The 15,444-nt window shown below is 32.6% G+C and overlaps 1 protein-coding gene across 7 annotated transcripts in view; it reads left to right on the plus strand.

The window, feature by feature from the left end:
- Nucleotides 1-15,444, plus strand: part of LOC123691009 (potassium voltage-gated channel subfamily H member 8-like) — a 41,502-nt gene that overhangs the window by 15,237 nt on the left and 10,821 nt on the right. For 6 of the 7 annotated variants that reach the window (XM_045635179.1, XM_045635181.1, XM_045635182.1 and 3 more), the window contains exons 2-3: nucleotides 2,612-2,726; nucleotides 13,385-13,615. In XM_045635179.1, coding sequence (XP_045491135.1) covers nucleotides 2,651-2,726; nucleotides 13,385-13,615 — 307 coding nt within the window. In that variant the 5' untranslated portion in view covers nucleotides 2,612-2,650. Of the gene's footprint in view, nucleotides 1-2,484; nucleotides 2,727-13,384; nucleotides 13,616-15,444 lie in introns of those variants that run through there. The other variant, XM_045635180.1, reaches the window with a different exon arrangement.

The following is a 15,444-nucleotide window of genomic DNA, read 5'->3' on the forward strand; positions in this document are numbered from 1 at the left end:
ATATTTATGAACTATTATTGAGTATCATAGAATTAAAAGTGATATATTCACTACTTACCTATATCACTACTTACGATTCCATTAAGAGATATTCCATTCGAAATTTATGTAAATCAAACAAATTAATGCCTATTTGAACCTGCCTATATTACCTCTATATCTGATTTATTATTAAAAAGTAGTATTATAAAAATGCAGTATAGAATGTACAATACTTTTCATATGTAAATATGAATATGAAGGGTACTGAATAGGTATTTAATTAATTGATATATCTTATTGCTTCTTGTCATTGAACTTTCTGCCTTTGTAAATATTGAGATAGTCTGATTTGTTTAATCCCTATTTTATTGCAATTAAATAAGGATCCAACTCGATCGCACGTAAACATTTCTTTGAACCGGCTATAATTTTTACTTTTCATAAAGAGAGCGCTTACAATTAATTGTCTGTGATATTTTAACCTTTTTCAAACAAATACATTTTATTTTACCTTTTAGGTCATCGTTATTTTGTAGCTTTCAACTTAAAAGATTGGATTAACGTTCATAGAGTTGAAATAATATTTGGCTTATACTTTAAGTCATCGTTTTAACAATAGTACCTAATAGATACTTTTGAATAATAGATATCTGCGTTTAAGACGTATATTATCCATCTGCATAGGTATAAACTACTACTACAAAACACATTGTAACTTATAGTCATATCAATAATTAATTAGTTACAATAATTATACCTATATATCTGACATCTTTTTTCTCTGCGTAGTGCTAATAATAAAGTGAACAAAGAACAAATTGGCTCTATGTTCATTAATTAATGGTGCTTATAAAAAGTCTTGATCTGCACCTTCACATATTCAATTACTTTCGTCTAAAGAAATCGATCATTTAGGTAAGCAATATATAATACATCTGCGCCGACTATACTTAAGAGTTAATACTAGTAGAGTGGGTCCGTACTCCGTACCTACTTTTATGTGACAGATATGAGACGCTATATTTCTTATTATAGCGTCGTTTATAAGAAAATATTGTCTAGACTAGACTAGACGTTATTGCAATGCACTTCGACACACATGAAGAGCTACCACCGCATCTTATTGCGAACCTATAACGCATCTAACAAAGGGCGTAACCTCGAAAACCCATTAATTCATATTTATTACCCGCGCATTTATGAAACATAAAAAGTTTACGAGAAGGTAAACTTCGCGCCCCAGAATACCTTCCTCGATACTATCGCCACTCGCTTCGATGGAACACGTAAGCTTTTAGCACGAATAGGCTGCAGGCATATTCTAGCCCGCTCAGTTTATGGGTCACCTTAAATAGAGCTTTAATTATACAGGGAGATTTATAGCGACGGCTAATGAAAATCCCGATGCTACCGACAACATAAATTAAAATTTGTTATACCATAATCTATAATAAGATTTGTTTTCGTTCTCTAATCTAATAGTTAGGTACACGTCGTATTAAATATTTATTCTGGCATAAAATATGTCATAAAATTTTATACTTTGTATATCCGTTACAATAAGATCTTAATTCATATTAAATCATAAATTTATATCACAGTTTTTTGCCGGTATTGCGTTATAAATCACCTGCGAAATAATATGTACTTTTCATGTCAGCACTTAAAAATTATCTCCTCGTTCTTGATTTGAAACGTGTCGGCCGGAGCGGAAAAAATAAACAAAACTGTTTATTTATACATACAAACGCTATAATTATCGCGTTTTCCATTTTAAACTTTGTGTCGGAATATATTTTATAAAATAAACAGTCAATAACAAAAAATATACCATTTCAAAAGAAACAATATAAGTAGTATCTAAATTAATTGTTAGGAAAATTTATTAATGTTAGGGCATTCATTTTTATTTTCTAGCTTCCGCCCGCGACTCCGTTCGCGCGGATGTCGGTCTTCGCGTGGATGGTTTATTCCTCCATTTTGAACTGGGAAGACGTTTCTCACGAAATTAATATTAGACCCGTATATGACCGTGTGTTCGCGGTTCTACAGAACAACGTCTATGGAGTAAACTGAAATATTAAGATTTATTTTTTTTCTACGTATTTTCCCAGGATAAAAAGTATCCTATTTTATTCCCAGGATAATAAGGTATAATTATACCAAGTTTCATCGAAATCAAACCGTCAGTATTCCCGTGATGCCTTCACATACAGACAGACAGACAGACAAAAAATTTTTTAATCACATATTTGGGTTTTGTATCGATCCAGTAACACCCCCTGCTATTTATTTTTTCAATATTTTCAATTCTACAGATTTATTATATGTATAGATTAAGTACATCTGACTATTTGTATTTATTGTGACTACAGTATAAACAATTTCCACGTGCTGCACCAATGTGCTGCACTATTTTATCATGTATCAATGATGGAAATCACCTAAATTATACAATCAGTCATAAGAAGCTGGTTTTGACAGGGATCGCGAAGGATTTTCTACAGAGCAGCCGTGAATATAGCAAAATTTATTGCGCTTACCGCGTGCTTAAACGTTTTTCCTGTTCTGTGATTGAAATAGATTGATGGATTTGGATAGTAATATCGCGTAATGTTATTTTTTGCAGGTGGAGGGGGAGTAAGCGCGGGGCGCGCGGCGCGGGGTGATGCCGGTGCGCAAGGGGCTGCTCGCGCCCCAGAATACCTTCCTCGATACTATCGCCACTCGCTTCGATGGAACACGTAAGCTTTTTTATATGAAAAAGTCGAAAAAAGGTCTTATAGAAATGTTGTATGTGATCTGTAGCGTGACACGGTTCAATTATAGTATTCAATCACTTCTTCAAAGTTCGTGTTTATCTATCACCAATAATATGGTTTATAATTTTTATAAATATCCCATTTAATATGAGACAAATTTAGTAATAAAGAAATTAGGTAGATTTACGATGTATTAAATTGCTCCTTTCGTTTTCAATATCACGAGTAAAATATTCAAACATTTTCCGCTATCTTAAATCATTATTCAGTTTCATGTTTTCCATTAATTTTTTGTGGCCGAGCTCAGCAATTAATGTGCTAATATCAATAAAGTTGTAAAAAATACTTTTTTACACATCATACATTTCACTCTCCATGTAGGTCGTAGAAGATAAAACATTCATTGAATATTTTAAAATTAAATGACACGCTCTGAGCCTCTGAGCGAGCCAACGTTATGAAAATTTTTAACGGTATGTAACTATGTGTAGTTACTTAGTAAATAAATATTCTAGAATTAATAGTTTTCAAAATGAAAAGAGAAAAAACACGAAGTGAAAATGAACTGCTGCCCTTTAAAATCAAAGGATTGTTAAACAGTTAAGTTGTTAAAAAACTATTAAAACGAAGACTATAATTCACTGTTACACGTGTAAAATAAGTTTTTATAATTCCTCTTGATTCTTGAACAGTAAGTAGGATTTGTTATTTAGTCTCTAAAAATAGCGTTTCTGTTAATGTTTCTTCATTAAGCGCTTCGGCTGTTGTTAAATATAGGCACATTTATCTACTTTTTCCGTTTTATCGAAATAGAAAATCAGAATACAAACTGGTACAAACTATAAAATAACATTTTGTAGCAACATTACATTATAGTTAATGGGTACCTAAGTACTACGTGCAGCATTGCAAACCTTTATAAGTTTATATTTTAAAAATAGTAGATACTCTCTGAGAGAGCACCCTTGAGAATAATTGGTTGAAATCGTTGGAAGACAACGATATCGGGAACTCGTTTTTATTTGATCCACAACATCGAAAGGAAGTAGGAAGAAAGTTCCATTAATTACAGATATCTGGAGGGTTAATAGAGCTCGGGAAATACTTTCCCGCATTTGTACCACACAAAGAGCATTTGGGTGTGTTTGTTCTGCGTACTTACATGAATAATGACTATGAAAGGGGTCTGTGGGTTACGTACATATTGGGCCTTTTATTAGTCGAGTAGATACATATGAAAAACAAGCATTCCATTATTTACATATAATATAACAGTAACCGTTTCATTATATCTAACGGTGTTTGAAATATTATATTTGTATTCATAATATTTCGTTATGAAAGATCCCAGGGATTAAACTTGCTTTTATTGTAAAACTAGATTTCCGCCCGCGGCTTCGCCCGCGTTTCCAAAGGAAAACCCGCATGGTTCCCGTTCCCGTGGGATTTCCGGGATAAAAACTATCCTATGTGTTAATCCAAGTTACCCTCTATATGTGTGCTAAATTTCATTGTAATCGGTTCAGTAGTTTTTACGTGAAAAAGTAACAAACATCCATACATCCATACAAACTTTCGCATTTATAATATTAGTAGGATATTGATTAATGCCAAATGCCTATATGATCAATAACTTCTGATTAGTTCATATTATTTACAAAGTATATTGATACACACAACACCTATTTTATAACTTAATTGTCTTTTTACAAAATAGTTTTATAGCTTAGGTCTTAATTTCAAATAATATAATCGAATACCTTCTATGTCAAAACGTGTATCTTGTTATTATCTTATAGGTAACAGCCTTCTTCAGACATACTTCACCTTATTATAGGTATCCTTAAGCTCAGCAAACATTTCATGAATATGAGAGACTACTTATAAAAATAACTATTAAGAGGGTGAAGTGTGAACACTGAACATGCGAATAAGGGTGTATAATAATATATTATATGAATATTGAATATATAAGACGTGTAGGTCGATGGAGTCTGTAGAGTGTAGAGAATCGAGGTGAGACTTCGTATATTTTAAGGATTGTCAGGTATCCAAAACATTTAAGTATTTTGTTAAAAATATAATTAGGTAGGTATATTGTAGAGGTAAACTGTTATCAAGATAACATTGTTTCCAAGAAGAGCAAGTCTCTATAATTCTTGTAACAATCGAGATCTATGGAAAGCAAATCTTAACGTCGCGTTCTGTTAAACGATTCAGCTTTCCTATAACTACATAATATTATTTGAATTGCAAACGATTTAGGTACTGCTTACACGGAGCTAACTCAACCACTCACAGTTTTATTTCTAAAGTAAATAAAATACTGCCTAGCTTCACTTTATTGTTTGATTGTAGCCATTATTTATTTAGTTTAACCAAATATTTACACAATTAATTAATAGTGAACCACTAATGAGCGTGGCTAGCGAACAGTGACATACGTATAACAACTATTAAATAAATCATTACTTCTCTACATTTCGAGATAGCTGATTTTATTGTTCATTTCAGCGTTCTAAACGCGATGGTGATGCGAGTAATAAAACCAAGAGTATTAGGGCTTTAAATTTGATGTGCAACATTTAATTGAAGTGGTCGAATTGCACATTATGAGTAGCAATTGGCGCCAGTTTCAATTAACTGAGTGTTATTTCGATACAATCGAATCCTCAGCGCATTGACCGTAGGTACTCCAGTAAAATAAGCCAGAGATTCGCCAACGTGCACCATATTGCAGTCATGACCGCAATAAAGTTATTTCTAGTTAAATGGGCCTATTCGCTGCGTGAATTCTTTTCCTGCAAACAAGAACAGCTTTATATGAATAAAAAGCGACTGCAGATACAAACTAAGAGCATTGCTTGTAGAAAAAGTATTCTCTGATTGCTTAACTTGACATTTTCGCTCATCATTGAAGTAGAATCTAACCAATCTATATTGCATTTATTATACTGACCATTTACATCTTCTTTGAGTTCCTAAATAAACATCCTTATATTATAAAATAACGAGCGTTTGTAATCTATTGCGTTTTAAACCTTTTACGTCTTATGTTCATTTTGAGCGTTAAGACTGGGAACTATCTTTATTATTTACACATACTCCATATTTATTATACATTATATTTATAAATCATACATGAAAAAAATACATGATGGAAAATGCGTGTTTCTTGAATATTAATGTGTGTTTTATTACCCGTCACTTTGCCTTAGAGAATAAACAGTCTAACAACTTGGAGAGCGACTTCCTGTAATATAATGTATGGATATTGGATATATGTAACAAATATGAGAAAAAAATACACTCGTATGCAGCATTATCAGCGATGGTAAATACTTATAAATTGCTTCCATGAATTACAATCAAGTATTTTAAGTAATGATTGAAACACACAATGGCATTTTCGTCCACAAAGGCCTGTGGAATATTGAAAGAGAATAATAATAAGCTCAATACACATTTTCATCAATTTTCAATTTTGGTGAACAAATATTGACGTACCTGGAGATCCGCTTCATGACCGCAAAGTTTTTATTATATATTTTCTTTCTGTTCTTATACGAAAACTTTGGAACTGGGATTATTTATGAAAATATCATGGTAAGTTTCAACAGGGATGAAATAAGATTTAAGGTCGTGTCTCATTGATCCATGGGTATTAGAGAAAATCATTTTGCCGTCCCCGGTTCATCTTTAAGGCTTCACTTTTGAATAAGTTAAATGAATGCGAGTTTCATCGCATTGTTCTAATTTTAAGAGAGATCAGAATTACGAAGAATTTAGGGTGAAATATAAAATACCGTACCCCGTTACTATCTCTCTGTTTGTATTTTTTAATCATTCTGTGGGGTATTTTTGAAAAAAATAGTACGTATACAATTTATACATAGACCGACAACTCTATATAGCGTTGGTATCATTTAATGTACTATATTCTAAACAAATTTGTTTTTTTTTTTTTTTTAAAGGCACCCGCCATCAAAGGGTGTTCGCGCCACCTCTGGAATATTGTCCAGAGACATTATTTTCATTTTTTTTAATTTATTTACAAACACAATTTATAGCCACATAATATGTAAATTAAAAATAAAATTATTACAAACTTTAAAATATTACTTACAAATACAAAATTAAAATAAGTACACCCAGTATTGTAAATAAATACTAATAAAATAAATACAATAAATGCTACAAAAATTTAAACTATACCTAATATCACAGAATCACATCACACGCCATTGTTTCGCTTATTGACTACTTCTACAATATATTTACAATATTTAAAGAAAGTATCCCTACACTTGTCCCCCAGGGCGGAAGGCAGATTCTCACCCGTCATCGCCATGCCCAATTTTTGCTCAAAACAAATTTGTTTACACTAACCTAACTAACAAGATGATAGCGTAACTTGTTTCACTATAAATAAAGGAAATATCATCTAGGTAACTTGATTGTGGCGGGACGTTAAATTTCATTATAACTGGAAGTCGTTAAGCACCTGTCCGTAGACTGGAGACATAATCGAATGGTGACTGAGTACGGAGGGCGGTGCAGACGTCTGCTAGACTAATTAACTATAACTACATCAAGATAACATTACTGTTTCACAATTTAAAGCAACACTTTAACAAAATTTCAGTTGAGATATCTCTTTTAACTATTTTTAATTTTAGTTTTACTCCGCTGCGCCTGGTTTAGCCCAGGACGGCAATGAAAAATATAGTCTATGTAACTCTGGAATTACATAGCTAACTACGGATGAAATAATTTCAACGAACATTTTTTAAGCTATTGCATAGCTTCTATCGCGGGCCTTGAGCGCGGGGACTGAATTGAGAAATTCCGTAACGAAAAAACCTCACGCTCCCCACTCCGACGGGCGGAGGTGTGGCTTGAAGGCATAGCATGCAATAGCTTTACCGCGGCCGCGGCAGTCCCCGAGGGCCATACGTTGTTTTTTTTTTCTCTTTCGAATATGTGAGCTGTCTATACTGAAAAATCGGCATGAAATATCTATCAAAATGTTATAAGTACGGCTGTTAATAAAACTAACACAATATGTTTATTCGTCTTTCTATATTTTATTATGATTCGATATTGACGATTTTCAGTGAGATACAGCCAGTTATTAGTTAGCTATTTATAAGGAGGAATAAAGGCTAGGTACTTAGGGCGAATGGAATAGCGGGCGTCACCTCTTCGTTTTATATAATAATTATTGCCTTATTAAAATGAAGTCCAGTGATGCGATATGTAAAGCTTTAGTTATTTAAGATCCCTTTTTTATTTACATTGCCAATTGTTTATTATCAAGCGCTGACCAAAACGGTCAGTTTATCACAAACGGCTACGATTAACATAAATTGAAAATCAATTGATTCCAACATTAAATTATAGGTATTTGATTTAGTCACCAAATAGATGTGAGTAAATTAAACGCACTGATGATTAACGTGTTTTCACAGAAATTTTGCATAATGTATTCATATTTATGAAATGGTTAGATTTATTTCAACATCTTATAAACATTCAGGCTGTTCTTATATATAAATATAATTAAATACTTAGTTTTAGTAAGATATTGAATAGAAATAACAATTAGTCCATTTCAAAGTGCAAATTAGTTATATTTCCAAGGCAAAATATATATTTTTTGGTGTTTGACGTTAAGGAGGTTGAAAATTTAGTAGTTACCTAAGTTTTAAGTGAGGCTACATATTTTATGTGAATGTTGGAAAGTTGCAGCAAGTTAGAACGTAGTGTTATATGTTGTCAAACACAAATAAACTTAAGTTATAACATTCTTGTTATTTTCCTGAACATAGAACACTTTATTTTCTTAAAAATTGTGAAGCGTTTTCTACACAAACTGAACGGTGGTTTCGAAGAAATGCATTATGTTGATATATATTGATTTATAGACTTTGGTAGACGTTAAGAAGACTAAATGTCCACGCTATTAAACGTCTAAATGAAATGTAGTTCCGTTGTACACTACAGGTTTAGCTTTAAAATCGCATACAATGACACGATAAACTAGACTACCTAAGTCATAACTAGGTAACTGACTCTTGTTTGTTATTCAAAAAAAAAAAAAAAAACACCAAAATGCCGATGAAAATAAAAGCTATACACACACTTTTTGATTATTTGTGTCAAATCAATTATGAACCCCGATATTGTAAGCAAACAGTTTCTTTATAAGTATTTCATATGAAACGCAAATAGACATTAGAGCTTTCGCAATTATCAGTTGTCGCGTTGACACAAAAGCTAAAAGCAAAAAAGTTCCATGAAAAAACCTGACGTGCAGTGAAAAGAAACGCTACTCTACTTATAACTTTTAAAATGCGAGTGGGAATAAAACAGGTAGGTACGTTCTTTTTTCTCGTAAAACAAACATATGCATTGTAATTTTCACAGCTAGGTACCTAGATACCTTTATATGTTCTGTGCTAGATATGTACTCTTAATTATTGAAATGTGAGGAGATATTATAATACAGTCTATGTATTGTAATATAATTAAAACATGATTGTGTAAAACGGATTCTGTTAGCGTAAGTATTAAATTTTTCTTCATGTTAGTATGTAATTGGATTAAGATAATATAATTTAAATGAAATACCTATTATAAAGTTTAAGTACTTAGGTACCTACTGTGAAAACAATGCTTATCTAACACTTTATTATAACCATAATAAAATGTTTTACCCAGTAAAACATTTTGGTAAGCACTTTAATTAACAACCAATGTGTAAAACTTCATTTCTCTTCACGTCTGAATCAAGTCTCGCCTCGCCTAATTGAGAAAGTTTTTGTAAGCTTCCAGCGGTTCCAATAAATATATTTGACCCCGAAAATAACTTCTTCGTTCTATTCAATATTTTATTCAAATTAATATCAAACGAATGTCTCTAATTGGAAAGTCGTGTACCTTCATATACTTAGGTACGTAAATATTTGTGTAAGTGTAGGTCACACGGAGGTCTAACAGTTCTGCAGTTGCAGTTCTAACTTCTAAAATTTCCGCGAAATGCACTGCATTCAAACTGGTTAATTAATAATTTTCATCCCCATTACTGAATATTCAAATCAATAAGTGTTCTCTTGGAATAATATATATATTCAATTAGCAAAGATCAATGAAATAGGTACGAGCCGGAGCAAATCAACTTGAGAACCAAATCGGGTTAAAATAACATAAGTAGCTACTATGATATTTATTTCCATAATAATATTTTATGATCAAAATCTACATAACAAAATGCGACCCATTCCGTGTATATTATAGACATATGTACAATACACCAAGTGAATTGACCTGTAAGTAAGATGAATATCCTAGTTTCGTTACATTGTAGAGAAGCTATATTCAACCGCATCAGTGTCATCAATTTTCCCTTTTTTCCCAAGGGATCAGGTCTTTGTAAGGATTGGAGCGGATTTAAAAAGAATTACACATTCGTGCAGCTTTTTTCGTAAAAGTTATATGGTAGTTAATACGGATTATTATAATGGTGTTAAATGGATATTACCACGATACTACGGATATTATAAAAATATGTGGCGACTTCACATAACTACATGCTCAATTATAATTCATATTTTATTACGTTAAAACAATAAAAGTATGCACATGTGTTGAAAAGATCAATTTTAAATATATTATAATAAAAGCTATGGTATTGAACTAGCCTAAACGAACACCTGTTTAACTTATTGGACAAAGAAACTCCCTCGTCGTGTTTAAGAAAAACAGCTATTCAAACAAATTTGTTGTCGCTATCGGACCTCGCAAGTCCATCAAAAAAGGTTATATTATATGATATACTTATTCAGGTATATGAGTTTGAATGCGCCGTTAGCAGGTGGGTGATCGTGGAGAATCGGGTGGAGCAATCAAAACTTATCCCTCGGACTTATATCGCTTTGTAATATTCCTGAAGGTTGGCTGCGCTTCAGACTTTAGTACTCACTGCACAAGTTAGACTGCCCTTCGGAAAGTTATTTATCCGTTATGTTTATTTGAAATTATTTAATTATACCTACACTGAAGCCTCTCCTCTCTCATGGGAGTGTTTCAAGTTGCTCTGTTCATATTTTTCTATCTATTATTCAACTGGATAACTGAAGAGAATTTGATTATAAAATACTATAAAATAGTAATATTATGTCGCTATGTACATAACCTATACAAAGATTTTATTTATTTTTAAAATGGTACTTAAAAAATAAAAATGCCAAAAATATGTAAAGATTTAAATATAGAGCCACCTACTTAATTGGGGAAAATGGTACGGACTATAAAATTAATAATTTTTAGAACACGCTTTTAATTATAAATACACTTATTTCTAGATTCAATTAATAAACCACTCTCATTTGGTATATTTTCGTATGAAAGGCAATTGCGAATAACCAAAGAAGACCTTATATCATTTTTTGGGAAGATGAACAACATTTGAGATTACAGGTGGGGTGAAAAAGGTTTTATAGACAGTGTGTATATAGGAAAAACGTACTTGACCCGCCTAAGCCCGGAGCTGTGTCTTTGATGGAAACAATGTACTACCTATAGGTAAAGAATTTCAGAAATGTAGTAGAAAACTTTCGATAGACACGAGATTAGTGGATACCTGGTTTTTTAGTTTTATACCGTCTTTATATAAATTATAGTTCGTTCCATATTTCGTTAATTATATTTTATGAAGAGCTTTTACGCACGAACGTGTAGGTAATAAATAAATTTGTAATTTTTTTATGATCGTAGATTTAGATATTTTCGTATTCGTTAATACTAAAAGTATCTGTAATTTGGGCAATTCGATTCATTACTGCCTCGTTGTCGAATATTTTCTGGATAAATCACCGTTTTAATCTTGGCTATATATTTTTTCCAGCATTGATTTTGTTTTTTTTTTTCGTAATTGCTTTAGCGTCAATCCGATAAAATATAAATATTTTCTGGCTACAGGCGTACAATTTCATTATTCATTTTCATCAAACTAGTTGACAATGCGTGGGCTGCTCGTCCCTGTAAAGTGCTCTGGATATATGTAGGGTCTAGGCCTAACCAAAATTGATTACAAAAGTTGTTTCGATGCGAAGGTTACATTTCTAAACCACAGTCCCTCACTTTTTATACTAAACATGAATTTTCATAATTGAATCAATATAAGGATGTATTTACATGTATAAACCACATTTGATGTTCCGCTAAGTAATTTACTTATACTCTATATTATCGGTTTCATTAGTGATTATGAAAGGAAGATATTACAGAAGAGTGAATGAATCTTAATATAGATTCTACATCGTAATCTACTTATAGCTGTAATGGCTTTATAAATAAAGCGTAGATATGAGAGTCTCGTAACAGCGAAATATAAATTATTGCTCAATAAAAATGACTTTAAAAGAACGATTAGCGATAAGAGCTCTAATAAACAGTTACAATACGAATATACGTCTATCAAGCTTTCAATAATAAATCCACTCCTATATAGCTTAGATCTTTCGTTTTCTAAGTAGAAGTATTGGTTCTAAGTAAACGATGCGAAAAAAGAACGGATCGTAAGTCAATTTTAATTCTTCTTCCTCCTTAAAAAAATTAAAGGTTTGTCCTGCGATAGTAAATGCTGTCTCGACTGTGAGAAAAACGTATTTTAGTCTTTCACCGTAAACATCAGATACCTAACATCGGGTATGATTCAATTTTCCGTAATTGATATTACATCCTGCAAAACGGCAAATACGACAAGAGGCTTAATCGTGGGTAAAGTAGATAGAGTCTACCCGCATCAATCACAGACCTCAAAGTTGCTGGCATAGAAACACGTTTGAACTGTTTCAATTTACGACGCTTCTATATAACAAATGAGACGTCTGTCACTTAATAATTCGGTATTCATATTGCCACACAATATTAAGCCTCAAAAGTTAAGGGCACAATTACAATGGAACAGATGCGAAATTGTGGAATAATTTCTCATGCATGCGTAGTCACTAAGCCACAAACTGAGATGATTTTGATTCATAGCTATCACGTTGTATTATTCTGCTTAAAATAACATATGCATGGTATTGTAACAATGTTTACTGAGAACACATCGAGTTAAAATTAGCATTCGCATTGAATTAATTCACGTTATGAATCTGGTTACCAATTGGACTAAATTAAGTGCAGATATTCATACTTCGAGCAACAGCTGGTCCAATTTTGCTCGGTCTATTTATAAAGGAAAGTAAATATTTAAATTAAAAGCCATTCTGGATTTTAAATTAATAGGTTTGATTACACAATCAACGCGATATTTGTTAAACATTTCCTTCCAAATCAGTTTCATCAGAACAATAGGGAAGTTAAAAGTACCTACGTAGAGCTAGACAATAACCTACGTAGGCAGTATTTTTCAACCTTGTTTTATGTAGGTAGGTAACCTATATGTTATTATAGAGGATTAGGGATTGAATTCGCGGTCACGTTATTGACCTCTGACCTACCGGGTAAAAATTTGATTGGAAATTGATAAAACAAACACAGTATTCTACTATGATCACTACTAGATATACTTATATTACAACCAAAAATACGAAGCTCAAATATCTTATAATGTGTATTTATGCATGCAGACAGCAACTTCGTGTTGGGGAACGCGCAGGTGCCGTCGTACCCCATCGTGTACTGCTCGGACGGGTTCTGCGAGCTGACGGGGTGGGCGCGCGCGCACATCATGCAGAAGGGCTGCGCGTGCAAGTTCCTCCATGGGCCCGACACGCACGAAGACCACCGCCGCGAGATCGACGCAGCCCTAGACTCCAAACATGAACTCAAGCTGGAGCTCATCTTCTATAAGAAAATTGGTAATTTCATTATACTTTTTGTTTTATTATACAACTGGCTTTCTGCCCGCGGCTTCGCCCGCGTTTTCAAAGAAAAACCCGCATAGTTCACGTGCCTGTTAGATTTCCGGGATAAAACCAATCCTATGTGTTAACTGTTTATCCAAGTTACCGTCCATGTGTGTGCCTTAAAGAGTAAAAAATATCCATACATACTCACAAACATTCGCATAGGTATCAATAGGATCGTTCTTTAGATTCTAGATTTTCTTACTACTATTTATTCTTAAATCTTATAAAGCAATGAGTGTTTTGAATAAGTGTTGATGTTTGACATAAATTGGGTCAAGTTAAACGCCATCCGTGCATGTGAGTCGAATCGGGTCAAACGCGCATCAGTGAACTTATCAAAGCTAGATCTGTGTATTGCTCTTTCTGCGTTGAGGTGCATTATTTGCTTTTCCGATTTTGTCTAAATAAAACTAGGATAGGAGTTGGTTTAGCTGTGTCAAGCAGAAAGCTTTATAGCACGAAGGGATTAGCGCGCTCTCGGTGATCTATTGATTGCCTTTATCTCATCACTTTCCATCTAACGAGTGAGTTCAAATCTATTAAATATTTGTAATATTTTTTGAATTTGTGCATGTTTAATTAAACAATAATTGTTATCTTTTGTGAGTTTTATACACAAAAAATCTACCTAAATAAAAAAACACTCAAATAAGATAAACACTAGATAAGCCAAATAATATTATGACGGTTCCTGTAATAGCAAGTTCCGGTGATAAACTTCCCTATTGAATACTAAAGAAAGGATCAACCTTATCTTTGGATTGCACTTGAAGGCTCAATTTAAAGCAAATTGGAAAGCCAATTCTGATCAAATCTTTTGAAGTTTCATTTATCCATTACATTATAGGAATTTAATAACAAATACTTAAATTATGAATTAAAACACAATGAAGCTATGGAGATATGAAAAAATGTAGAGTTAAAATTAAAATTTATATTTAGTTAAACCGGTATAAATGAATTCATCGCATATAAAGGGATCTTTAATATTTGATTTAATCCCAGTGATTTTAGAAATCTGTCAAAGGACTTGACATGACTGTGAAGAAAATCGTTAAGATTTAGGTTACGCTACGCTTATGTTCCTTTTAATTCTTCAGATATTTCTTTCAAATTGTTAACAAAATATTTAATTATAGCAACAATCACTCATTTCAATCTATACATATAATAAATCTGTAGAAGGGTCAATTCTGTACATTGAAAATATTGAAAAAATAAATAGCAGGGGGTGTTACTGGATCGATACCAAACCCAAATATGTGATTAAAAAAATTTTTGTCTGTCTGTCTGTCTGTCTGTCTGTCTGTCTGTATGTGAAGACATCACGTGAAAACTACCGGTTCGATTTCGATGAAACTTGGTATAATTATACCTTATTATCCTGGGCGTAAAATAGGATACTTTTTATCCTGAAAAAATACGTAGAAAAAAATTAATCTTAATTTTTCAGTTATCCATAGACGTTGTTCTGTAGAACCGCGAACACACGTTGCGTATTATTGTAGGCCTAGCCGTATTTGGGTCCAATAGATATTTATAAGATGTCATTGTCAGAGTTACTCAAGATGGATAAATAAACCATCCACGCGAAGACCGACATCCGCGCGGACGGAGTCGCGGGCGGAAGCTAGTTAGAAATAAGGCTTTAATTATCTGGTCTTGTTCTCTTCACCCCAATTGGATTGATTACTTTTGTTCTCTTATCTCTCTAATAAAAACTACTATAATGATTAAATGTATTCAATAGGGATATAACAATACTCAGTAAATGTTTA

The sequence above is a fragment of the Colias croceus genome, chromosome 4 (genome assembly GCF_905220415.1).
Source record: "Colias croceus chromosome 4, ilColCroc2.1".
Classification (NCBI taxonomy): domain Eukaryota; kingdom Metazoa; phylum Arthropoda; class Insecta; order Lepidoptera; family Pieridae; genus Colias; species Colias croceus.